The sequence below is a fragment of the Ovis canadensis genome, chromosome 20 (assembly GCF_042477335.2).
Source record: "Ovis canadensis isolate MfBH-ARS-UI-01 breed Bighorn chromosome 20, ARS-UI_OviCan_v2, whole genome shotgun sequence".
Taxonomy (NCBI): domain Eukaryota; kingdom Metazoa; phylum Chordata; class Mammalia; order Artiodactyla; family Bovidae; genus Ovis; species Ovis canadensis.
This window is the reverse complement of record NC_091264.1, coordinates 45,558,540-45,583,417: the sequence shown is the minus strand read 5'-3', so window position 1 is coordinate 45,583,417 and position 24,878 is coordinate 45,558,540. Positions and strand designations below refer to the sequence as shown.

General features: G+C 46.3%; 1 protein-coding gene and 4 non-coding genes across 5 annotated transcripts; 1 reads left to right on the top strand and 4 right to left on the bottom strand.

The window, feature by feature from the left end:
* Window positions 1-1,865: 1,865 nt before the first annotated feature.
* TRNAV-UAC (transfer RNA valine (anticodon UAC)) lies at window positions 1,866-1,938 on the bottom strand. The gene has a single exon. It is a non-coding gene; the product is annotated as a tRNA-Val (tRNA).
* Window positions 1,939-4,252: 2,314 nt separating this feature from the next.
* On the bottom strand, window positions 4,253-4,326 carry TRNAT-AGU (transfer RNA threonine (anticodon AGU)). The gene has a single exon. It is a non-coding gene; the product is annotated as a tRNA-Thr (tRNA).
* A 3,108-nt stretch (window positions 4,327-7,434) lies between these two features.
* TRNAI-AAU (transfer RNA isoleucine (anticodon AAU)) lies at window positions 7,435-7,508 on the bottom strand. The gene has a single exon. It is a non-coding gene; the product is annotated as a tRNA-Ile (tRNA).
* Window positions 7,509-9,707: 2,199 nt separating this feature from the next.
* LOC138425888 (thymus-specific serine protease-like) lies at window positions 9,708-15,992 on the bottom strand. Its single transcript, XM_069564283.1, has 12 exons — window positions 15,923-15,992; window positions 15,685-15,845; window positions 14,741-14,840; window positions 14,481-14,610; window positions 12,824-12,947; window positions 12,496-12,573; window positions 12,341-12,388; window positions 11,599-11,901; window positions 10,617-10,758; window positions 10,119-10,298; window positions 9,894-10,039; window positions 9,708-9,776 (listed from the first exon to the last, which is right to left on the bottom strand). The coding sequence occupies exons 1-12, from the start codon at window positions 15,990-15,992 to the stop codon at window positions 9,708-9,710; spliced, it is 1,551 nt and encodes a 516-aa protein (XP_069420384.1).
* Window positions 15,993-21,056: 5,064 nt separating this feature from the next.
* Window positions 21,057-21,139, top strand: TRNAL-UAA (transfer RNA leucine (anticodon UAA)). The gene has a single exon. It is a non-coding gene; the product is annotated as a tRNA-Leu (tRNA).
* Window positions 21,140-24,878: the final 3,739 nt, after the last annotated feature.

Below are 24,878 nucleotides of genomic sequence, written 5' to 3'. Positions count from 1 at the left end.
GTAAAGAGGCTGAGCGTGGACCTGTCGATGCTTTGGAACTGTGGTGCTGGAGAAGCCTCTTGAGGGTCCCTTGGACTGCAAGGAGATCAGATCAATCCATCATAAAGGAAGTCAACCTTGAATATTCATTGGAAGGACTGATGCTGAAGCTGAAGCTCAAATGTTTTGGCCACCTGATGTGAAGAGCCGACTCACTGGACAAGAAAGACCCTGACGTTGGGAAAGATTGAGGGTAGGAGGAGAAAGGGGACAGAAGATGATCTGGTTGGAGGGCATCATCGACACAGCGGACATGAATTTGAGCAAACCCTGGGAGATAGTGAAGGACGGGGAAACCTGGCGTGCTGCAATCCGTGGGGTCCCAAAGAGTGGGACACGACTTAGCGACTGAACAGCAGCAACAACGGAAATACCGTGTACGGTATTTTATGTGTTTTTTAATTTTTTTTTTTAAGTCTGTGCCTAAAACACACGCGCCACCGACTCAATGTACCATTAAAACATTTCCCCCTACCCTTTCTCGCTTTTGAGAAATCCCTCTCACCGCCCGGCAAATCCAGAGTGCGCTGTTCATGGTCCTGACTCCGTGAACAGTTCTGGTTTCCCGGGGGCGACGCGGACCTTCTCCGCCTGCCCGTCGCGCGCTTCCTGTTGATCTGGATGCAGAGTCCCCGAACCGTCCGAGAAGAGCCGCTGCTGGCCTAGATACCCTGCCTGCGAGGGTCCCCAGGCCCCGTTCCGTGTATGCCTGTCCCACAGCCTTGTCTCGAAACACACACGCAGACAAACGCACCTCAACTCCATTCCGATCTCAGCCGGGACTGGTCTGTGCCTAAATGGAACCGTCTTTTGAACCCGGGGAAGCGACGGGTCTGTGCGATTGAAGGACAACCCGTGGCAGAGTGTGACCAGTCCGCCCAGGCGAGCCTAGGTGGGTGGGTAATTGGGTCTGGCTGCAGATGACCGCGTGCTGCCTGGGCTCCCAGAAAAGGGGCGAGTCGGCGTCGACCGCGTGGTGGAAACATTTGAGCAGAGATTCGGGTCCAGGCGGACTACGGAATAATTCCCTGAGGGTACTGGTGGGGATCCGCACGCGGACTCGGGGAATTAGGAGAAAAAGGAAAGGACAGTGAGATTAAGCAACGGTCTCCACCCGGTACAAGATCTCCGTGTAGTTTCTGGGGACAGGAAACTTCTGATTCATTGCTTCCATCCCCTCCGCCATTCCTTTCCACCTTCTGCACACACAGATTTTATGTCGAAGGTTTTCGAAAATATTTCTGGTAAGGGGAAAAAAAAACCTGCCAGAGATGGAAGACATCTGGAAACCTCCCCCTTTTTATTCGTCTGTTGTTTTTAGCTTCTTGTTTGACTGATTGCGTTCTTTCGTTGATTCACTTGTACTGCTGTAGGCCTACCTCAGTTGCTTCCGGCCAGTCGGTTGCATTTCAAATCATTTGCCCATAGGCTAACGGTGAAAGCGAAAACAATAAAGCTTGGTGAAGAAAATGTAGCGAAATACTTCCATGCATTTGAGATGAGCGGCTATATGTTAGACAGGACAGAAGGAGCACTGAGCGTCCAGGACATCATAAGCACTCAGCTACCCCCGTACCTCGCAAAAACCGACCCCTTTTTCCTCAAAATTGCACTAGGAGAGAACATTATAACTGACACATTGTAAAGCTGCTGGAGTCCGAGGAACGTCAAGAAATGTTAAAATACAGTAAGTATTTTAAGAGGCCGTAGATGAGAGCACGGGTGCTCTGAGGATACGTTGGAATCGGGAACCTTGGACAGGGCCGCAAAATCCGAAGGAAATCTTTGCACCTGTCTGTAAGACAGCAAAAGCCGACTGATCCGGCTGTTTCCGCCCGGTTTCGAACCGGGGACCTTTCGCGTGTAAGGCGAACGTGCTAACCACTGCACCACGGAAACGTCACGCCCAGGACAGATATTACAAGTCCCATAAAACGGCACACTCGGTTCCCTGGTTGCTCCCCACTACCCCCCTCCCCGCCACGCCCCCGATCTAGTAATTTTGAATATTTCTCTTGCAGAATGTTTTCACTCGCTTTCCACCGTTTCAAAAACTTTTGCTAAAAGAATAACATCGAAACTCTATGGCTCATAACCAAACCTAACTCAGCAGTGGGGGTGGTTTAGTCGCTAAGTCGTGTCCGACTCTTGCCACCCCATGGACTGTAGCCTGTCAGGCTCCTCTGTGCATGGGATTCTCCAGGCTGGACATCTGGAAACAACCTCCTGGAGTGGGGATGTTCCCGACCCAGGGATCAAGGCCGGGTCTCCCGCATTGCAGGCAGATTCTTTACCGCCTGAGCTAGGAGGCAGCAGAGACCAAACACCTTCCCAAACATCAGGCAGGGTGTCCTCAGGTTCCAAGGGCATTTGATTACGAGCGACAACCCGATACTGTCCTGTGCCTTTGATTTCCACCTCTCTTCCTCATCGTTGGAGCCAGAACACAACGCACAGAATCCTGAAGACCACCGAACTTCAGAGAGGGCCAAGCTGGTCTGGAGGAGACTGCGGAGCGGGGCTGGGATGGCCTATGCCCTCTTGACTCTCAGGAAGGAGTGCCGAAAGGAGTGCCAAAAGGAGTAGTGTTTGGGAATTCATGGGACTGGACTTTGCGCCGGAATAAGTCGAGGTGGGAATCACCAGTCAACTTATTATCCAGCGTCACTCACACTGCCCTGGAACGACTGGGCTTTGAGCGATCTGAATCTGTTCAACAGATGCCCACCTTGCCTCTCCTTTGTTTTTCTCTTCATTTCACCTGACCTTCCTCATTGTATTTTCCCTCTTCCCCTCACTTCCCTCGTGCCCCAGGAAGGTGCTCAGCAGCGAAACTGTAGTCTTTCATTAAATTCCATGTGAGAAATTCCTGATTTCTCTGCATCAGCTCTGCGTTGGCATCTTTCACAAACAGCAGCGCTGAAAGCTCCTGCTCTCAGCAAAACTAACACTAGGATTGGTCACAACGTTGCAGGAAACAGAGTAGAGAGACAATCTTTCCCAATCAGCAAGTTTGGGATTTAGTTTCCCATAATTTGATTAGAAGTTTATTTTTAAGCCAGTAAGGAGTAGCCCCACAATGTACCCAATCCTGACCCTACCAGATGTCCTGAAAAATTATGCAAGCAACTGGTTGCAAAGGGCCCTTTGACTTATGTGACTCGTGAACGCACAAAGGCTTTTCAGATCAAAAAATGTACTTTTTAAACAGTTGAAGTTCATAAGCAAAGAATGTTTTAAAAAGTCAGTTTGCCCGCACCTTAAAAAAAAAAAAGAATATAATTTTGTGTATTTTTTTCATTGACTGTTTTTTATCCTCTTTTAGATATAACCTCAGTTCTTCTCCTTCCTAAATTTCCAGTATCGTCAAGAGTCCATTTCACATCGAAAAGAGGAAACAGTTACAACACAACTTGATTATTTACACTACCGTAATTTATATTAGAATGTCTTTCCTCTTCTTTTATTTCTTTTGATTTCATTTCATCCACTAAGGACAAATGAGTAAAAACAATGCTGGATTACCTAGTGATTCAGGAAGACAGCTGCAACATATGAAAGTGCAGAGCTTGAAAACACACTTGAACTAGACCAGTAAGTCTCTAGCCTTGGTTCATGAAGTATCGCCCATGGAACAGTAGTGTAGAGTCTGAGATGGTAGAAATGCTGACTTTCAGGCCCTTGGTGCAGATGCAGTCATTTAAAACCCTCATTATAATGGACCACAGCAGGTCATTCATATGCTCATAAAATTTTGAGACGCGTGACTGTAAGGCACTCCTAAAGTTGGTGCCAAATCGGGGTGGTGGGAGTTGGCGAGGGAGGGGGGTGGCTCTGAAGGGGGAACATGACAATTCAATGATTCCATGAAGAAAAGCAAATGTCTCCATCGTGGTAAAATTTCTAGGAGGCAAACACAATTGAAGAGATCCCACAAAACCAAACTGGCAACGTCTGAGACCTGATCTAAAATGCGGAGGAAAGACCAAGAGGCTGTTCTAATTCTCATCTCAAGATGTCGGAGATGATCTAAAATGCGAAGGAAAGACCAAGAGGCAGTTCTAATACTCATCTCAAGATGTCTGAGAACCACCGTCGCCTTATGGCTATCGGGAGAGCATCCCTAGTACTCCGAAGTACTCCGGGGCTTGATGGGAGGTAAACAAATTGCATTTTTTAACTTGTTTTGCTCTATTTAAAACAGTGTTGCCCCAGGCCCCGCTGGGATTTGAACCCAGGATCTCCTGTTTACTAGACAGGCGCTTTCACCAACTAAGCCACGGAGCCAGCTGCAGTAGACTGTTGGTTCCTGACATGATTTGAAGGAGTTTTCGCTTTCCTGGCTCACCAATGTATTTCTCAAGAACTTTAGATCAACACTACAATCTCAGGACTATTTCCTATTTCTCAAAATTTCTATCAAGTCATTTACCCTCTCTTGTGTGAAATATGCACAGAAGTTTACATGCTGAGTCAAGATGAGAAAAACCTTCTGAACCTCTGAACCCTTGAAATCCATAGCCAAATCGTTTGACCTTTGCACCTTCCTATGGGAGATACTAATACTTCTCCCTTTCGAATCTATAAAAGGAAAACGGTGGCGCTTATCAGTCTAGAAACGTAACATGAAATGGAGCGCTGGAAAGGACTTCACCACATCTTTTGCTACGCTCACTGTCAAAGAGCAGTATCTTACAAGAGAGGAGTGTGCCTGTTCTTATTTATTTTAGAGCAATGTGGACGGCAAAGGCATGCAAAAGGGAAAAGGAAGGTAAGAATTCAGCAAATGTAGACATGCAAGAATGATGTTTGACACAGAAATACAGACAATTAAAACTTTGGTAGACGTGTCTTACATTAAAAATGTTCTAAAGTTCTTGACTTGTCTGAGTTCCTGAAATAGACACTTGGTGCATAAATATCAGAGAATAGTCCTCTCCTCTGAGCATGAGGCAGTATGCAATGATGCTTTAGAGCTCAAACTCTGATGTCAGACCCCACTGATTCTTTGTTCCAAATCTGTCACTATACTCATGACTTTGAGAAAATGTAAAACCTCTATTTATGATTTTTATTTACTCAAATTCTTTGAAGAGTGCTGGCAGGTAGTGTAGATTATTTCTAGCCTCAATCGATAAGACTGCTACGAGTGTTCTGTATCTAGGCCCCATAAACAATATTGCTTCCACAGGTGCTAGTGAATAGCGTCAGGAAGCTGCCAGTATCTCTTGCAATAACAGACTTTTGTTTTGTGTGGTTTTTGTGTTTTTTTTTTTTCCCCAACAACTGTAGCTTCTCGAGTACTTCTGTAAAGGTAGGTCACGTTTTCCATTTATTTCTATTTGAAGAACTCCTTAATTGCAATCACATACTGCTATAGGATTAACATTTTTCTGCCCAATATGATTCACCTCTCCTATTGTACTTTATCAAGTGTTTTGTGAATTAATGGGAAAACTAAGTTAGGAACCACCCACTGTTAAGCACATCAAAGGCACTTGAGTGCACACACACACAAATAAGAATTAAAAACAAAAAGAAAGAAAACAAACCCACCCAACATTACAGTAACCTTTGATCTCCCAGTTCAAAAAAGAAGGGGTGAGTAATACTGCCTGGGCAAAGTACGATCTCTGGGACAACCCCACGAAAGAACAGTGAACTGGCCATTGTTCGGTCTGACAGTCTTGGATTGTGTCATGGGAACACAGGGCAAGATGGTCTTGCCCTTTGTAATGGGCAAGATGTCACAAAGAGCAGTGGTTAAGATGTTTATTGACACAAATGGAAATATTTTAGGGCCACGCTAGGAAAGAAAACATTTCAGGTGTTATTTGAAACTTTGTGAGAGAAACTCACCAAACTTCAAGTTCAACATACACCATATAGCTCCATTTCAGATGTCTTTTACAGGCTGAAGATGAATGTCATTGGTCTGGTTTGCATTTCAGTGTGGGAATGGGACTCTGGGAGAATCATCTGCAGCATGTACCAGCTTGCACAGATCACCATGTAAATATCTCTGCATGTCCTTCACCAAAGAAGACATCAATCACGTTCCTTCGGCTTTTAGGAACTGCCTGTCATGGACCTACTGCCCACCAGGCATTTGTCTCAACTCTGATTTGAGTGGTGGGAAGCAGACACGTTTCCTATGCGAATACTGAAACATAAATTTTTATTTTGGAGCATATTTAGAAAAGTTACAAAAACAATAGAGTTTCTTTGTACCCATTTCAGAGTTTCCTTTCATTAGCTTCTTAGGTTACCATGGAACCTTTATTAAAGCCAAGAAACCAACACTGATATTTTAATAATAACTAAATGCATGTACTTGTGTGTGTCACATCTGTTCTTACACTAATGTCTCCCCTCCCCCCAACCCACGGCATCCCACATTGCGTTCAGCCTCCTCTGGTCTGTGATTGTTTCTTGGTGCGGATGAATTCTTTCTATCCGGTATTTGTATGACTATCTTCCAGTCTAGATTTGTCTGATAGTTTTCACACGAAGGCCTGGGGCTACAGGTTTCTGGACGAGACCACAGAGTACTTGTCCCATCACTTCCTTTCAGATGTGACTTGATAGGAGGATAGCTTACCATTAGTGATGCCAACCCCGATCACTTTTAAGGTAGTGTTTGCCATTTTTCTCCCTGGTGAAGTTTCTTCCTTTGTTTTCCTACTTCTTCCTGGATATTTAGAAGCTAGTGGGTCAGGATGGCCCATATTCCAGAAGGGAGAGGTTAAAGCTCCATCTCCTGGTGAGTGGGTGGGGAGTAGTTTCTTACCTTAGCTGGAATGCATCAGTAAGAAAAATACCTCCCTTCTCCCGTATTCATTGGTTGACTTATTTAATCACTGATTTGTAACAGTATGGACCCATGAATACACATTTTATACTTAGTTTGCATCATTATCTCAAACTATATTATCCGTTGTTCCAAGTGTTTCAGGTTTGGCCATTGACGGCTCTTTCCAGCTCATAAAGAGACAGCTGACAAAACTGTTTCTCTCCTGCTGTGTTTGTATCAGTAGAGTTTTTTCACATAGCCTTTGAAAAACCTTGTTTCATCTTTTGCTGATCTAGTTAAGACTCAAGTGTGGAAATGTAGAAAGTGTAGATGGTTTCATAGTCTATTTTAGGAGGGAAATACTCCAGGAAGGTCAGTTTCTTCGCTGGAATCAGTTATCCTGTGGATCAAAATGTGCCAAAGCGATGCTCTATGTCTTGCTGGGTCACTGACTGCTATCCTTTCGTTCTGCAGATGCGAGTCAAACATGAGGAAAGATGTACGATTGATTCCAGTTGAAGTTCTCAGCGAGAGCTTCCTGTCCCAGACAGGAGCTGGGATATGGCAGTGAGCCTAAAAGGGATGAAGCGTCCTCTGAAGCCTGGCCCGTACGGGGATCGAACCCGCGACCTTGGCGTTATTAGCACCACGCTCTAACCAACTGAGCTAACCGGCCAGACACGGCGGTTGGTGCTGGTGTTTATGCTATTAAAAGAAAAGGAATCAATACGGCTTTTCCGGGAGCTGCAAAAGGAACACAGTGAACCCAAATGACTACAAACTAATGTTCAAAGAAAGAAGAAAGCACATTCTTCCTCTCCCCCATCGTGGAATTAGGGGGAAACAAAGAGGAATTCTTAGTATTTGGCGTGAATGAACTCTATTTCCTGAGGACTGAGGTAATCAAAATTGTGGAATACCTGCCTGAGAGCTAGGCCTAGCACCATAGCCACATTGATAGGGAGACTCTGAGAATACTTGAGGAGACGAGGTAGCCCAGGACCAACCCCAAAGCCATTAAATAATAAATGGAGAAGCTTGCAAATAAGTATGCAGCAAAGTAGGAGGAAAATCAAGAGGAAGTGAAGATTGGAGGGTACACCTCATTCTTTCATCGCTCGACAGGAATCGAGCACCCATGACTGTCAGACCATGGTGCACACGTTAAATGATGATGGGAATCACTGAGGCTAGACCTCAACATGAGTGGCTGTGGCTCAAGAGCAGCTTTTGTTACAGGGTAGCACCTGTGAGTCGGACACGACTGAGCGACTTCACTTTCACTTTTCACTTTCATGCGTTGGAGAAGGAAATGGCAACCCACTCCAGTGTTCTTGCCTGGAGAATCCCAGGGACCGGGGAGCCTGGTGGCCTGCCGTCCGTGGCGTCGCACAGAGTCGGACACGACTGAAGCGACGTAGCAGCAGCAGCAGCAGCAGCAGCAGCACCTGTGACCTGCGCTAGGACTGATCCTCAGAAGAGATAACAGTGTTACTCCTCAGGGTTTGGAGTCAAGAAAGGCAGGGAATGACCCCTCACAGAATGGGCTTTATGCCTCTGTTTCCACACTCCTGCCCATCCCTCCCCTCACCCCACTCCTCTTTACTTTCCCTCCACTTCCCAGCTTCCCAGAGACACTCAGGCCACTTGACTGGCTAACTCCTGGTCCTGGTGAGGGTTGAACCAACCGGTGAACATGTACTGTTGGCAGTGCTAAGGCAGGCTAAGTGGGCCCCCGTGAGACTGGGTCCAATCTCTCAGAGCTTGGAGGTGTCCTCAGCAGGAAGGCTTGATCAGAACCCTAAACCCCTTGGATTGGAAGCTGGACTTGCCCAAGAGTGACATTTGATTACGGGAAAAGATTGGTGAGTGAAAAAGAAGGAAAACTAAAAGACAGACAGAGAAAGACAAGGATGAAGTGACAAGAAGAGCAGTAGAGACAATGAGGAAGAGCCTAAGAGACAGAAACTGAGCCTCACGGAGAAAGCACGATTGAGAAGATCGCAAAGGACAGGGAAAGTCTGAAGAGAGAGGAATAGGGGCAGAGAGAGAGAGTGAGAAAGAAAGTGACTCACGGGACGCGGAGACCAAAAGTGAGAGACAGAAACAGAGCAAGGGAGATAAGTAAGGACAGAGCAAGCAAGAGGGGAGGGAAGCAGAAAGATACTGAATGAGAGGCAAGGGCAGAGACAGAGACGAAGAGAAAGAAAGAGAGCCAGACCAAGACACAGAGAGCAACAGAAATGAAGGTATTCCGAGAAACAGGAGCAGATTGAGAGACAATTAGAGACAGAGAGAATTCAGGCAGGAGGAGACTGAGGGGGAGGGTCCAGTGAGAGGAGCAGTGAGAAGCAGAGACAGGTCAGGGTCTGAAGTCCAGAGACAGACAGGCAGCAAGGCACCCAGCCCAGTACTTGAACAAAATTTGAGCCTGAAGCTGATTTGCAGGGGGAGGAGACGAGGGTATAGAGCCATGTTCATTTGACATTTGACGTTTAAAATAATGATATTCTCATTCAGTTGTGGAGAAGGGAGCGGCTACCCTCTCCAGGGTTCTTGTCTGGAGAATTCCATGGACAGAGGAGCCTAGCAGGCTACAGTCCATGGGGTCCCAAAGAGTTGGACACGACTTTGTGACTGAACAAAAATGACAGAACATTGAGAATAATCACTTAATTTATAGAACTCTTTGTAACAAAGCACTTTTAGTCAGGAGTGAGGACGTATGCAGACACAAGATGGTTTTATGCAGGACAGTTGCTAAATGTGAATTCCTGGGAATTTCCTGTTTCCGAACAAGCTGCCTTTTCTTGTCCAATAAATGGATACAGCCAGGACTGAGGTGGCTCTTCTGTAGTTGGTGAGGGTGTAGGATTCAGACAGCACCCCTAACCTGGCCCTCCTTTGCCAGCCCAAGCCAGGTCTGCAGCTGCTGGGAGATTTTCTGTAGAGAGGTGGGGAGAATTTGGAAAGTTCAGACTCCAGCACTAGTAGAGAGCAGGAACATGCAAATTAGCATGCAAATGATAACGCAAATCACTGAGAGATTTTTCTCTCTTACCTGTCGCGCAAGGCGGAGGCCAGGGGAATCTGAGGGTCTCTCAGGTGCCATGTCCAAGCAATGAGAGGCACTAGGGATGAGAAGGGCTGGCTCGGAGGGTCCCAAAGGCTGTGTTACACTTAGCACATGCCAGGGATCTGTATCCCCTGGAAAGAAAGGAGAGGACCGTGTGTTGAGCCACAGCCAGATAGACACTAAGGAGTCAAGTTCTGACGGCACACTCACCATTAACAAACAGCACTTGGGTGGCCCCTGGGGTCTGGCCACCATAATAGGAGTTGGTCTGGGCCACAGCCTGGGCTACAGATGAGGTTGAAAGCCCAAACACCTGTTCACATAGCTCAAGCTCGGAGGGCAGAGCTGGGAGCTGGGAGAAAGGGCACCCGGGGACCTCACAGGTGACGTCTGTGGAGAGAGGGATTCACCAATGTGGAGTATATAGCCAGCCCCCTACCTCTTTAATAATCGTGTACAGAGCTCTCCCCAGTGATGACTGAGACAGTTCCAGACCCTCCCTTCAGTGAGTTCACGGTCCTCTCAGAGACGCACTCAGCCCAAGACACTGATGGCCTAGAATGATCAGGGCTGTGATAGAATAATGTCTGGAGTGAGGTTGGGGGTGTCTCAGAAGGAGCATAATGAGCCTGGACCACCTTGAGATGGCTTGTCTGGGCACAGCAGAGACCGTATGTTTTGGAGGCGAGAGTTGGGCCAGTCACTCACAGTAGCCGAACTCGGTACAAGTTTGGTACAACCACTGCCGGTCACCCACGCTGGACACTTGGAGTTCTGTGACCCTCAGCTGTGCCACTGTCTCTGCCCGAGAAATGCTTAAACACCTCTGACCCAGGCCGTGTGTGACAACCTAAAGGACAATACACATACATATATGCAGACATACATTCCTTGCCCCCCCCCCACTGCCCCCCGCCCCCACCCTGGCCATCAAGCCAGGGCAGGGCCTGGAGCCATTGGTCCCTACAGGTCAAAGGTAAGAAGTCAGAAGAGTGAGTTTCTGAGTTTTCCTGGGGTCACTGCTCAGAGTTGCTGGGGACCTAGGTCCCTGTGGGTTAGAAATTAAGGTGCTAGATGACTAGGAACTTCTCACCTGTAAAGTTGATCTTGGGCAAGTGAGAATATCTTAGACCTCAGTTTCCTCAGTTGTGTCTGGGGACAATAGTAGTGTTTACTTCGTAGAACTATTTTAAGAATTCAATGAGATAATAATGTATGTGAAGCGCACCGCACAGCATTTGGTGCAGACACCGATGGAAAAGTGATAGCTGGATTGTAGAGGCTGGGAGTCCGAGGGAGTCCGAGGCTAGGAGCCCCGGTCTCTAGGAGAACTGGGTCCCGAGGACAACTGTGTCTCCCGGACTAATGTTTTTCCTTCATTCTACAAATACTATTTGAGAGTTTGCTGTGTGCCAGACACTCTTGCAGGCCCCAGAAAGAGGACAGAACAATGTAGGCAAAATAGTAAGCACAGTCGCTATCACCTGCCTACTGTGCTCCGGGCTCCCTGTTCCCTAGGTCATACTGCTCCTACCTCATTCCACCTCCGAGGTCCTTTTGAGATGTAATACCCATTTTACAGATGAGGAAACTAAGGTGCAGAAGGGTTTACGCTTGCCCAAGTTCACACAGAGGAGGTGAAGCAGGAATCCTCGCTCTGCTCACTCTTGGCGGTGCTCGGGGTTCTCACCTGCACTGCCCGACGAAGCCCGCGGTAGGGTGCAGGGCCGCTGCAGTTGCCCCTGCAGTTGCCCCGATCCCCGAGGAGGAATCTGCAGAGCTGTCGCACACTCAGCGGCGCTCCAGCTTGCCCATCGTACTGCACCGCACCTCCCACGAGTGCCTGCAGCGCCCCCAGAAGCTCTGCCTGGTCCTCAGCGCGCTCCAGGGACCCGCACGCTCCAAGCTCCACGCTCAGCGCTGCCCGAGCCCCACGGCTCGCGCGCAGCCGCCGCTCCACCTCCGCAAAGGCTGCGGACGCCGCCGCCCGGCACTGCGGAGAGCGAGAGGCGGCGTTGGTGAAGACTTGGGCCAGGGGTTCCGCCTGTCCCTCTCCGCGACCCTCATCCTCCCTGGGCTCCCCACTTTTCCACATTCAGATTCACACAGGGGGCAGTTGAAAGTCGCTTTTGCTCGAGGCCCTGCCCTCTTCCCGGCTCCTCCTCCGGGCCGTCCCACCCCAGGCCCCGCCCACACGAATACAGCCTCCTGATAGGGTGGTCCGTCCTCAGGCCCCGCCCCCGTAGGATCCTCCCTTCTTAGTACCCAGACCCATCTTCAGCTCTCGCGTTCTTCCCAAATTCACCCACCTCTCTGGGCTCCCAAGTCTCTGAGACCCCAACACCTTGCAAGCTTCAACCGTTTTCTCTGGCCCCCATCCTCAAGGCCTTTTCTCTTTCCCTATCCCCCTCCGACTGGACCCCAACTCATACCTCCAGGGATCCGCCAATCGCAGTGTTCATTAGGCTTCTAGACACCACCTAAAGTCGGGTCGCGGAAAAATATCAGGTGAACCGCACCACCGAGGTCTTCCTCCCCCCGCCCCCCCCCCACCCCCCACCCCGGGCCCACCTCCCGCCATCCTTACGTCGTTATACTTGGAGAAATCCAGTGTGGCCCGCACCGGAGCGGAAGAGGCGATGGAGGCAAAAAATAGATGGGGAAACTGAGGGAGAACAAGTTATCAGCCTGGGGGCTGAAGGACTGGGATCCCATATCTGCCCGCCCCTGTGTCACTCACTCGTTGTGTCATCTCAGGCAAGTCCCTGCCTTCTACACACTGAACTCTTATGAAGGCAGATTGGGATGGGGGGTTGGGAGGAGGAGGGTGTGGAAGGAGGTTTTCCTATTATCTGAGTTATGGACCTCGCAGTCCAAGTTCCTTTCCCCCAGTCCACCCAGAGGGGTCCCAGGACCTTCAGCCGGGCCCAGGCAGCCAGGGAGCCAGCATAGGAACCTCCGAAGCAGATCCAGGGGCTGGTGGAGGAGACGTTGAAGAGGCGGGAGAGTGTGAGGCGGGCAGAGGCCGCATCCGCCAGCCTAGGGTCAGAGAAGAGGCTGAGTCGGTTCCCATGGGTAGGAATCCCTGAAGATTCCCCAGTTTACAGGCAGGAATCCAGAGACAAGAATGGAGAGAGCCTGGCCAGAAGCTAGGGTTTTTTCTCATGAGGTATTTCTGAGGATTCCCCATACCTACACATTTCCGCACATGAGGGGAGACTCATTTGGAAAGCTTCCACTCTTCACTTCCAGACTAGGTGGGAGAAGAAAAATCTTCAAGACAGTTTAGGTGAAAATCTAAATTATAGGAGGGATTGGAGACTGTCAAAGAGAGCTACTCAGGAAGAGGAGGGGGCCCAGGCTGGATAGGTTAGGAGGTATTGGCGAAGAGGGAGACACGATTAGAAAAAGAGACAGAGATATTGGAATATATCTAACACCCTTCCTTTTTTTCTTTCCCCTTGGCAGTGCCACAAGGCTTCTGGGATTTTAGTTCCCCAATTAGCAGTGATGGAACCCATGACCCCTTCAGTGGAATCGTGAAGCCCTAATCACCTAATCACCAGGGAATACCCTAACATCTTTTTTTTTTTTTTAATCCCAAATGCTTTCTCCCCTCCGTAACCTTTCTGAAAGAGTTTGCAGTTAGTGTCATCCTACTGCAGTTGGAAACTAGTTTAGCTTATGAAAAGATTAAGAGATAGAGAGGAATATACAGGCAATGTGATACAGAGGGGGACACACAAAGATGGAGACAAGAGTGAGGCAGAGAAAGTCAGAATGATTACAGACAGATACAGAGATGGAAAGCAGAAAAGGGAGAGATAAGTCCGGGAGAACAATAAAGTAGGTGAGGGGGGAAAGAAAGAGAAGGGATTTGGTATAGGGGTAGGGTGCACTGAAGGAAGCGAGAGAGGGAGCTAGACAAATATCTGGGGGAAGCCCACTCTGAAGAAGGCAGAGTTCAAAGGCTCAAGGAAGCGATGTGCCTGCAAGTCTGGAGAACAGCAAGAACTTCAGTGTGCCTGGAGCCCAGTAAGAGGGAGAGAGAGGCCAGAGAGCTAACTGGGGAGCCTCCAAAGCCAGCATAGGAGCTTCCACAGCAGATCCAGAGGCTGGTGGAGGAGATGTTGCAAAGGTTTTGTCTTTGCTCTGAGTGCGATGAGAGACGTGAGGGGTTTGAGCCAGGAGAGAGATGATCTGGACTGTGGTCTAATGATCACTCTGGCTCTTCATCTGGAGAATAGGCTGACGGGATCAAGGACAGAAACAAGGAGACCAGTGAGGAAGCTGTGTCATCCGTCTAAGGGATTCTGGTAGTCTGGACCAGCAGGTCATAGTGTAATAGCAAAAGATAAGAATACAGTGGAAGAGGTGGAGAAATAAAGGATAGGGAGGGAGAGAGACGGAAAGACAGGAAAAGAATAAAACACTGAAAGACAGAGAAGAAAACATGGGACCAGGGACTCAGAGGTCAACTTTGGGCAATGGAAGAAGAGACAAAGATTCAGAGAAGCCAAAATACAGCCACCTTCAGTCCCATGACCCCAAACATCCCCTACCCCCACTCACGCATGGCGGCTGGACAAGAAGCGGAGCTGGGCCATGTCCAGCCCCTCAGCAGGTATACTCAGGCCATAAAATCTATGCTCCAGACTTATCACCAGGGCCCCCCAGATTGGGGCCAGATTTGCAGGGTGCCCTGTGAAGAGTCCAAAGGGGATATGTGTCAACTCTTGCAAACCTCAGGCTTCACAGCCCTTCACAGTATACAACTCCCCTTCCTCGCCTCCACCAGCTTCCCCTTGTCTTTCCTCACGCTTGCTTCTTACCTCTCATCACTGAACCAGGTCCAAGGCTGCCTTCACCCCCCAGATGCAGGAATACAGGTCCATCCTGGCTGGTCCAATGTTGGTCATTTACCCAGTACCGCTAAGAGGTGGGACGGGGAGGAAGAAATGGAATCGTGAGAGTTCTGACCTACTCTTTATTTCCTGTTCATTCTGGTCTCTTTCCCTAATTGATCTTTTTTATCTGACGTTGACTTGTTTATTTACATGATCATTTCTCTCCTGTTTGTCTCCTCATCTAGAGTGTAATATCTACAAGGGGAGATATTTTTGTCAGCTCTTTCACTCTGATAACCCAGGGTCAAGAATAGTGGCTAGGAAGTGGTAGGCACTTGTTCTATATTGAGACAATAATTGTAGAATAATTAATAAATGCAGGTGGATTTAGAAATAAGGCCTGTGTGAGATGACCTTTGGAGACTGTGGGGAGAGCAAGTGTAAAAGAGTAGGTATAAAAGTGGTAAATCTGTTCATTCATTAAATACATATCTTCAAGTGCCTATTGTGAGCCAGGTCTGGTTCCAAAGCTGATCCTGATTTTTGCTTCATTTTGAGACTTGGTGGTGCATTTGGTGATTAATCTGAAGGACAGGGAGAAGGGGGGTGGTAGTTGAGGGGCAATGAGGGAGTGAGAGTGAATGACAGGGAAAAGGAAAGACTGAAGGATAGGACATGAGGAACAAAAAAAGTGGGAGGCTAAAGAAAGGAAGGGGAGACTAGGGGATAGAGGGCAAATCTAAGAAACAGAGGGGCTAGACTAAAGGGCCGTAGGGATACTCACAGCAGATATCAGGTAAGACTGATTGGGGAGAGGACGAGGCGACAGAAGTGTAGAGATAGGAATAGAAAGCAGAGACTGAGGGGCGGAGTAGGGGGACTGAGAAGGGAGTAGGGTGGGCAGTGGATCTCCTCTCTCCTGGCCTTACCTGCAGGAAGGAGCGTCTGTCAGAGGCATTGAAGGGGTCCAGTGGCTGTTCCAACCACCCCTCTTTTGGGAGGGTCACAGAATCTGGGCCCAGCCCCAGGCCCAAGGCTGAGCTCTCCTGAAACCTCAGGATGTGCTCACCAAGGCGCCGAAGGAGGGAAGCTGTGGGACGTGGAGGGGAAAGAGTCAGGCCGGGGCTCCCCAAGGGGGCTCCGGCCTGACTCTCAGGATCCTCCTACCTGGAGCTGAGGATGCCCAGAGGGAAACCAGCAGCAGAGGGCCCAGGCATGGCACAGACCCGATGTCCATGCTGTCCAGTTCTTTGTGGGAGGGCTCCAGGGGCTGTGTTCCCTCCACTCCCTCAAGACTTCCTCTATTGTCCCAAGCGCTGGCCTTTCAGTTTATAGTCTTTGATCCGTAGCTCAGGTATGTTTGCAGACTCTTGTCTTGGAACAGGTCAAGCTTCTGTTGGAACCATTCAAGCAAGGCAGGGACGCCAGAGTCTGTATATAGAGCCCTGTGGCTGTGGCCCCTGGATATCCAATTCTCTCTCTGCTCTTGATTTTCTCCTTTCTTGTCCCTTGATCTTCCTTCCCTCCTGCCCTCAGTCTCCATGCCTGTGCCTCACTCTCCCCTCTCCTTCAGGGGCCATCTCTTTCTACCTCAGGAGCCCCTCTTTTTCCCTCCCACCCTCCAGCATACTTTCAGTCCCCCTCATTTGCCTCAATACTCAATCTGTTCGTCTCTTTGTTCCTCAATTCTCTTTCCATCTCCTCTCTACTTCAGTCTCTCTCTCTCTCTTTCAGTCTCGGCATGTCTATTTTCGTCTCCCCTTTTTTTCCTGCTCCCCATCAATCTCACCCCCACCCTCTGACCCACAATCTCACCACTTTCCTTAGATCCCTTATAGCACTTTGAATATTTCTGCAGCAGCAGAATACTACTCCTGCCTCAGAATGCTTGCCCCTGCTCCTCTCACTCTGTGGATTCCTGCTGCTGCTGCTGCTGCTAAGTCGCTTAAGTCGTGTCCGACTCTGCGACCCCGTAGATGGTAGCCCATCAGGCTCCCCTGTTCCTGGCATTCTCTAGGCAAGAACACTGGAGTGGGTTGCCATTTTCTTCTCCAATGCATGAAAATGAAAGGTGAAAATGAAGTCATTCAGTCATGTCCGACTGTTTGCGACCCCATGGACCGCAGCCTGCCAGGCTCCTCTGTCCATGGGATTTTCCAGGCAAGAGGACTGGAGTGGGGCGCCATTGCCTTCTCTGCTGTGGATTCCTATTTCTCCATAAATCTTCATGACTTCCTCCCCCACCTCAGTCAGATCGCTATTCAGAGTCCAGAAAATGTCTTCCGTGGGCATCTCTTTAAAAATTGTCAAGCCTGAGCTCGCCAGCCCCAAGGAACATCACAGTTACCTAGGGAGCCTGTTACACATGCAGATTCCTGGCCCTACTCCAGAGATTCTGATCCAGTGCGCCTGGCTGGAGCGGAGGATGCTGCGTGCCTACGAAGTTTGCTTGTAGTAATTTTCTGGCAAACAGGCCCAGGAATCGGGCAGGGAGCCCAGGGTAACAGTAGAGTCCCCATAAGAGAATAGAGGTGAGGATGAAACAGCCATCTTTGGCAATAACGACGAAGCAGGTTAAAAAATCCTCTCCGAGCATCTTGACCAATAAGAGACAGAAAAACAAAGATGTGGGAGGCGCTTGGTTGAAGCATCTACATCCACAGAGGCCAGAGCAGGGAGGCGGGACAGCTTCGAGCAGAGCTCCGAAGTCAGCAGAAGGCCCTTGGGGAAGCATCTTGGACTTGCCGCTTTCTAGTTCAGTGACCGTGAGGAGGTTTTGTCACCTTTTAAAGGCTGTTTCTACATGGTGTCAACCGCCATTCTCTGCCTCTTCCTACTCATGTCCTTGGTTCAAAACACTGCCCTAATCCAAAGCTGAAATGAAAAAAACACTTCCATTTACATGAGTATGGAAAAGAAAAAAATACTCAAGAATAAATTAACCAAGGACATTTAGGAGATGTACCCTGAAAACAACAGAACATTGAAATTAAAGAAGATCTAAGTAAATGGAAAGTTATCTTGTGTTCATGAGTTGGAATATTTTAAAATGTTAAGAAGGTATTAATAAAATGGTCCAAATTGGGGGGAGGGGGGAGGTCAAACCACTAAATCTCCTCTATTCTTTACTCTTCTTCATAGCAACGTATCATTATCAGAAGTATAAATATTTTATTTATATAGTTCATCATCTGTCTCCCGGATGAGAATAGTAAGCTCCACAGGGCCATGGATTTTTCATCTCCTTTGTCCATTGCTCCGTGCCTGGTTCTTACAAGGGTGTACACAATGGGCAATCAATAAATGTTCAGTGAATGAAAAATCCATCAACCAATGTTGATGGGATTCTACTCTAAAAGTTTATCTACAAAAAAAAAAAAAGTTTATCTACAATCCGACAACTTCTTTCCACCTCCAGCGCTATCATCTTCTTCTAGCCACTAGCATCTTTGACTTGGACTATCACAGAAATCGCTTAGCTTTACCTCTATTTTCAAAGCAGACATTTTACTTCTGGACAATGCACTCTTCTTTAATGATTAAAGCAAAGTATACCAGATATTTTTGATCGGCCACAAGACAGGCTGTACTAGTTAACATAAAGTTCACCGCAAAGTCATGTATAAGTCAGCATACTGTTCCTCAGTATGTGAGATGACATCCTTTTCCTTGTTAGGCATCAGGGCAATGCTTGTCTTGTAAAATGTGTTTGGAAGAGTTTCCCCCTCTGTGATTTTTTGGATGAGTCTGAGAAGGATTGGTCTTAATTTTTTGAATGTTTGGTAGGATGTATTAGTGAAGCTACTGGTCCTAGACATTTGTTTGTTGGGAGGTTTTTGATTACCGATTCAACTTCTTGCTAGGGCTGTTCAGATTTTCTGTTTCATCAGTATTCAGTCCCAGTAGATTGTATGTTTCTGGGAATTTATTTCTTTCTATCTTGTCCAATTTGTTGATGTATTATTTTTAAGCAGGTACCAGAATCTGAATCTTTGTATTACTTTTGTATGAAAAGGTTTCTTTCCCAGCTGACTAAGCAGCTTAGTTGGTTAGAGCATGGTGGTAATAACACCAAGGATGGGGGTTCAGTCCCCATCTGGGCCAGTGCAAGGCTTTTGTTACTTACTCACTGAATAATTTTGCTGCAGTCATCTAACAATTGGAGATAACCTCACAGACATCAACTTGGGAATGAATGTTGACTTCATTTGTTCTTCAGCAGTGACACTACCTTCCTTCCCCTCCACTCCTGCCCCCAGCAAACACAGTCCCAGCAAAAAATGAAATTTCAGCATTTTAGATTTGGCAAAGGGGCATTTTCACCACTCACTGCTTGAAATCCAAAGCCTATGTTAATTTAAGGAGGGAGCAGTGCTGGTAAGGCACCATCCCTTTGAAAGAGCTGATGACTGATATTTTACGAGAGGGGGTTTAGAGTAGACTTTCAGAGGGTCAGTGGATTGACATATTCTGTGGAAGCATGGTTCTTCTGGAGAGACTCTTGTTGTTTGGTTGGCACTCAAAGGGATGTTTACTGAAGTGAGTGCATCCTAGCTGGCTCATTTCAGAAAGCAGGGGTTGATAGTGATTGGTTGTGCAAATGTTCACAAAATGATTATCATGGATAGATCAACTGGTTTAAATTTGGGTCTAGTGGCTACTTGCTACCACTGCTATAGAACAGTCTTTTCCTAAGTTTGTGATTAGTATGTCTTCTCAACATTTTGTTTTGGCATAAAGCACACATTATTTGTTTGTTTAACTATCCACGTAATGAAAAATAGTGGGCTTTCTGGTGGCTCAGACAGTAAAGCGTGTGCTTACAATGCGGAAGACCCAGGTTGGATCCCTGCGTCGGGAAGAGCTCCTGGAGAAGGAAATGGCAACCCACTCCAGTACTCTTGCCTGGGAAATTCCATGGACGGAGAGGCCTGGTAGGCTACAGTCCATGGGATTGCAAACAGTCGGACACGACTGAGTGACTTCAATGTCAATGTATAATAAAAATACTGATTTTATTATTGATGACCTTTCATTGATTTAGGCCTTGAGAGAATTATACTAAGTGAAATAAGTGAGACAGGAAAAGACAAATCCTGTATGTTTTACTTACATTTGGAATCCAAAAAACAAAATAAATCAAAATCGAGTTTTTAGACACAGAGAACAGTTTGGTGATTGAGAGGGGAGTGGAGGACGGGTTAAAGGAATGAAAGGGGTCAGGAGGTACAAATTTCCAGTTGTAAAAGAAATGTTATGGAGATGTAAGGTACACCATGGTAGTATAGTTATTAATAATAATACTGTACTGAATATTTGGAAGTCGTTAAGAGAGTAGACCCTAAAAGTTTTCATCACAAGAAAAAAAAATATATAAGATGTATATAAGATGGATGTTAACTAGACTTACTGTGTTTCATTAGTTTTTCCAAGAAGCATTATAGGGATTTGCTTTTTCTCCTTAAAGCTTGGTCTCCAATCTCAAGGGTATAAAATTATTCATAATGTTCCAGGGACTAGAAAGTCTGATTAATTTCCAGGTCTCCTACATTGCAGGAGGATTCTTTACCATCTGAGCCACCAGGGAAGCCTAATCAATTTAAAATTAGTTGGAGGCTAATTACTGTACAATATGGTAGTGGTTTTTGCCATTCATTGATATGAATCAGACATGGGTGTACTTGTGTCCCCCATCCTGAACTCCCCTCCCACTTCCTTCCCCATCCCATCCCTCAGGGTTGTCCCAGTGCCCTGTTTCATACTTCGAACTTGGAGTGAGGATCTATTTCACATATGGTAACATACATGCTTCAATGCTATTCTCTCAAATCATCCCACCCTCGCCTTCTCCCACAGAGTCCAAAAGTCTGTTCTTTTTATCTGTGTCTCTTTTGCTGTCTCACATATAGGCTCATCGTTACCATCTTTCTAAATTCCATATATACTGCTGGGCATACACACCGAGGAAGCCAGAACTGAAAGAGACACATGTACCCCAATGTTCATCGCAGCACTGTTTACAGTAGCTAGGATGTGGAAGCAACCTAGATGTCCATCGGCAGACGAATGGATAAGAAAGCTGTGGTACATATATACAATAGAATATTACTCAATTATTAAAACGAATGCACTTGAATCAGTTCTAATGATGTGGATAAAACTGGATGGAGCCTATTATACAGAGTGAAGTAAATCAGAAAGAAAAACACCAATATAGTATATTAACACATATATATGGAATTTAGAAAGCCTAATGAATTTTAACCCAGTAATACTTGACTTGTAGGTACTGCTGGTCACCACCAGGATGGCCGAGTGGTTAAGGCGTTGGACTTAAGATCCAATAGACATCTGTCTGCGTGGGTTCAAACCCCACTCCTGGTAGAACTGTTTTTGTTGATGCCTAGTCATGTCCAATTCTTCTGGGACTCTGGGGACTGTTGCCTGGCAGGCTCCTCTGTCTGGGATTCTCCCAGTCGAGAGTTCTAGCGTGAGTAGCCATTTCTTCTGTAGGGGATCTTCCTGCTTAGGGATCCAGTTACTTTAGCAAGTATCTTATCTGGAAATGATAGTTTCTTGTGCAAAGTGGATAATAGTCCAGCATATATTTGACTCTGAACTCTTTTTATCCAGTCTGACAGGTTCTGTCTATAACTAGTGGATTTAGGGAATTTAGATATAATGTAAATGATATACTTGTATTTTTTAAAAATCCACCATCTTATTAGTTGCTTTCTGCGTTCTCCTTTCTTTCATCTCTTTCTTCATGTCTTTGAAATATGTGAAAATCTTAAAAAAATTAATTAGTGTTTTCCCTAGGGTTTTCTATATATAGCTACAATCATTCAAAATCTACCTTCAAATTGTACTATGCTGCTTCCTTTACAATGTAAGGAGGTTGTAATAATATACTTCCTCCTATATTGTGTGTCATTGCTGCCACAGATTTTGCTTTCATGTATGCTATTATTGTACAATATGCCACTACTGTTTTTGCTTAATGCAGTCAGTCACTTTTAGAGTGATTAAAATTGGGGAAAACCTTCCTTATATGTACCTCTATTGTATTCATTACTGTGTATATTCATTGCTTTGTATTCTTTCTTCCTGAGATCACCTTATAACATTTCCTGTTGTGCAGGTCTGATAGTAATGCACTTCAGTTTTTGTTTGTCAGGAAGGACTTTTATTTCCTATTCAGGTTTGGGAAATATTTTTTCCTTGGTAGAGAATTCTGGGTTTACAGATTTTTTTTTAAAAAAGTAGCCTCCCATCACTTTCAAATGCTATTCCATTATCTTCTGGCATACCTAATTTCTGATGAAAAGTCTGCCGTTTCAGGTAGATAGAGAATTAGATAGCTTGGAATTCTCTGACCTTGGAGCTGAGGTTTGACGTACAGGTTTCCTCCACTATCAGAAAGCAGAGCACTCCTATGAAACATTTCACAGGCTGAATTGGCGTGAAGTGAAGAAACAATTATCTTAGGACACTTCTTACATATGAATGTACAAAGTTAGTGGAGATAAAGCACAGATGCTCATAGACACAGTTCAAATCTGTGGCAGCCTGAAGCTGAGATGCAGAGTATAGTTCCTGTGGGAGGAGCTTGGCGGCCCCACCCTTGCCGCTTCTGATGCGCTCAGCCTCTACAAAGGCTCCCTGCAAAACTTGCTGCTGTTCAGTCGCTCAGTCGTGTCCGACTCTTTGCGACCCCATGGACTGCAGCACAATAGGCTTCCCTGTCCTTTACCATCTCCAGCTGCTTGCTCAAACTCATGTCTATTGAGTCGATGAGGCCATGCAACCATCACATCCTCTGTCGTCCCCTTCTTCTCCCGCCTTCAATTTTTCCCTGCATCAGGGTCTTTTCTAATGAATCAGCTCTTCTCATCAAATGGACAAAGTATTGGAGCTTCAGCTTCAGCATCAGTCCTTCCAATGAATATTCTGGACTGACTTCCTTTAGGAGGGATTGGTTGGATCTCCTTGCAGTCCAAGGGACTCTCAAGATTCTTCTCCAACACCACAGTTCAAAAGCATCAATTCTTCTGCATTCAGCTTTCTTTATGGTCCAACTCTCACATCCATACATGACTACTGGCATTTTTCTGCCCAATATGATTCACCTCTCCTATTGTACTTTATCAAGTGTTTTGTGAATTAATGGGAAAACTAAGTTAGGAACCACCCACTGTTAAGCACATCAAAGGCACTTGAGTGCACACACACACAAATAAGAATTAAAAACAAAAAGAAAGAAAACAAACCCACCCAACATTACAGTAACCTTTGATCTCCCAGTTCAAAAAAGAAGGGGTGAGTAATACTGCCTGGGCAAAGTACGATCTCTGGGACAACCCCACGAAAGAACAGTGAACTGGCCATTGTTCGGTCTGACAGTCTTGGATTGTGTCATGGGAACACAGGGCAAGATGGTCTTGCCCTTTGTAATGGGCAAGATGTCACAAAGAGCAGTGGTTAAGATGTTTATTGACACAAATGGAAATATTTTAGGGCCACGCTAGGAAAGAAAACATTTCAGGTGTTATTTGAAACTTTGTGAGAGAAACTCACCAAACTTCAAGTTCAACATACACCATATAGCTCCATTTCAGATGTCTTTTACAGGCTGAAGACGAATGTCATTGGTCTGGTTTGCATTTCAGTGTGGGAATGGGACTCTGGGAGAATCATCTGCAGCATGTACCAGCTTGCACAGATCACCATGTAAATATCTCTGCATGTCCTTCACCAAAGAAGACATCAATCACGTTCCTTCGGCTTTTAGGAACTGCCTGTCATGGACCTACTGCCCACCAGGCATTTGTCTCAACTCTGATTTGAGTGGTGGGAAGCAGACACGTTTCCTATGCGAATACTGAAACATAAATTTTTATTTTGGAGCATATTTAGAAAAGTTACAAAAACAATAGAGTTTCTTTGTACCCATTTCAGAGTTTCCTTTCATTAGCTTCTTAGCTTACCATGGAACCTTTATTAGAGCCAAGAAACCAACACTGATATTTTAATAATAACAAACGCATGTACTTGTGTGTGTCACATCTGTTCTTACACTAATGTCTCCCCTCCCCCCCACACATGGCATCCCACATTGCGTTCAGCCTCCTCTGGTCTGTGATTATTTCTTGGTGCGGATGAATTCTTTCTATCCAGTATTTGTATGACTGTCTTCCAATCTAGGTTTGTCTGATAGTTTTCACACAAAGGCCTGGGGCTACAGGTTTCTGGACGAGACCACAGAGTACTTGTCCCATCACTTCCTTTCAGATGTGACTTGATAGGAGGATAGCTTACCATTAGTGATGCCAACCTCGATCACTTTTAAGGTAGTGTTTGCCATTTTTCTCCCTGGTGAAGTTTCTTCCTATGTTTTCCTACTTCTTCCTGGATATTTAGAAGCTAGTGGGTCAGGATGGCCCATATTCCAGAAGGGAGAGGTTAAAGCTCCATCTCCTGGTGAGTGGGTGGGGAGTAGTTTCTTACCTTAGCTGGAATGCATCAGTAAGAAAAATACCTCCCTTCTCCTGTATTCACTGATTTACTTATTTAATCACTGATTTATAACAGTATGGACCCATGAACACACATTTTAGTTTACACACATACTTAGTTTGCATCATTATCTCAAACTATATTATCCGTTGTTCCAAGTGTTTCAGGTTTGGCCATTGACGGCTCTTTCCAGCTCATAAAGAGACAGCTGACAAAACTGTTTCTCTCCTGCTGTGTTTGTATCAGTAGAGTTTTTTCACATAGCCTTTGAAAAACCTTGTTTCATCTTTTGCTAATCTAGTTAAGACTCAAGTGTGGAAATGTAGAAAGTGTAGATGGTTTCATAGTCTATTTTAGGAGGGAAATACTCCAGGAAGGTCAGTTTCTTCGCTGGAATCAGTTATCCTGTGGATCAAAATGTGCCAAAGAGACGCTCTATGTCTTGCTGGGTCACTGACTGCTATCCTTTCGTTCTGCAGATGCGAGTCAAACATGAGGAAAGATGTATGATTGATTCCAGTTAAAGTTCTCAGCGAGAGCTTCGTGTCCCAGACATGAACTGGGATATGGCAGTGAGCCTAAAAGGGATAAAGCGTCCTCTGAAGCC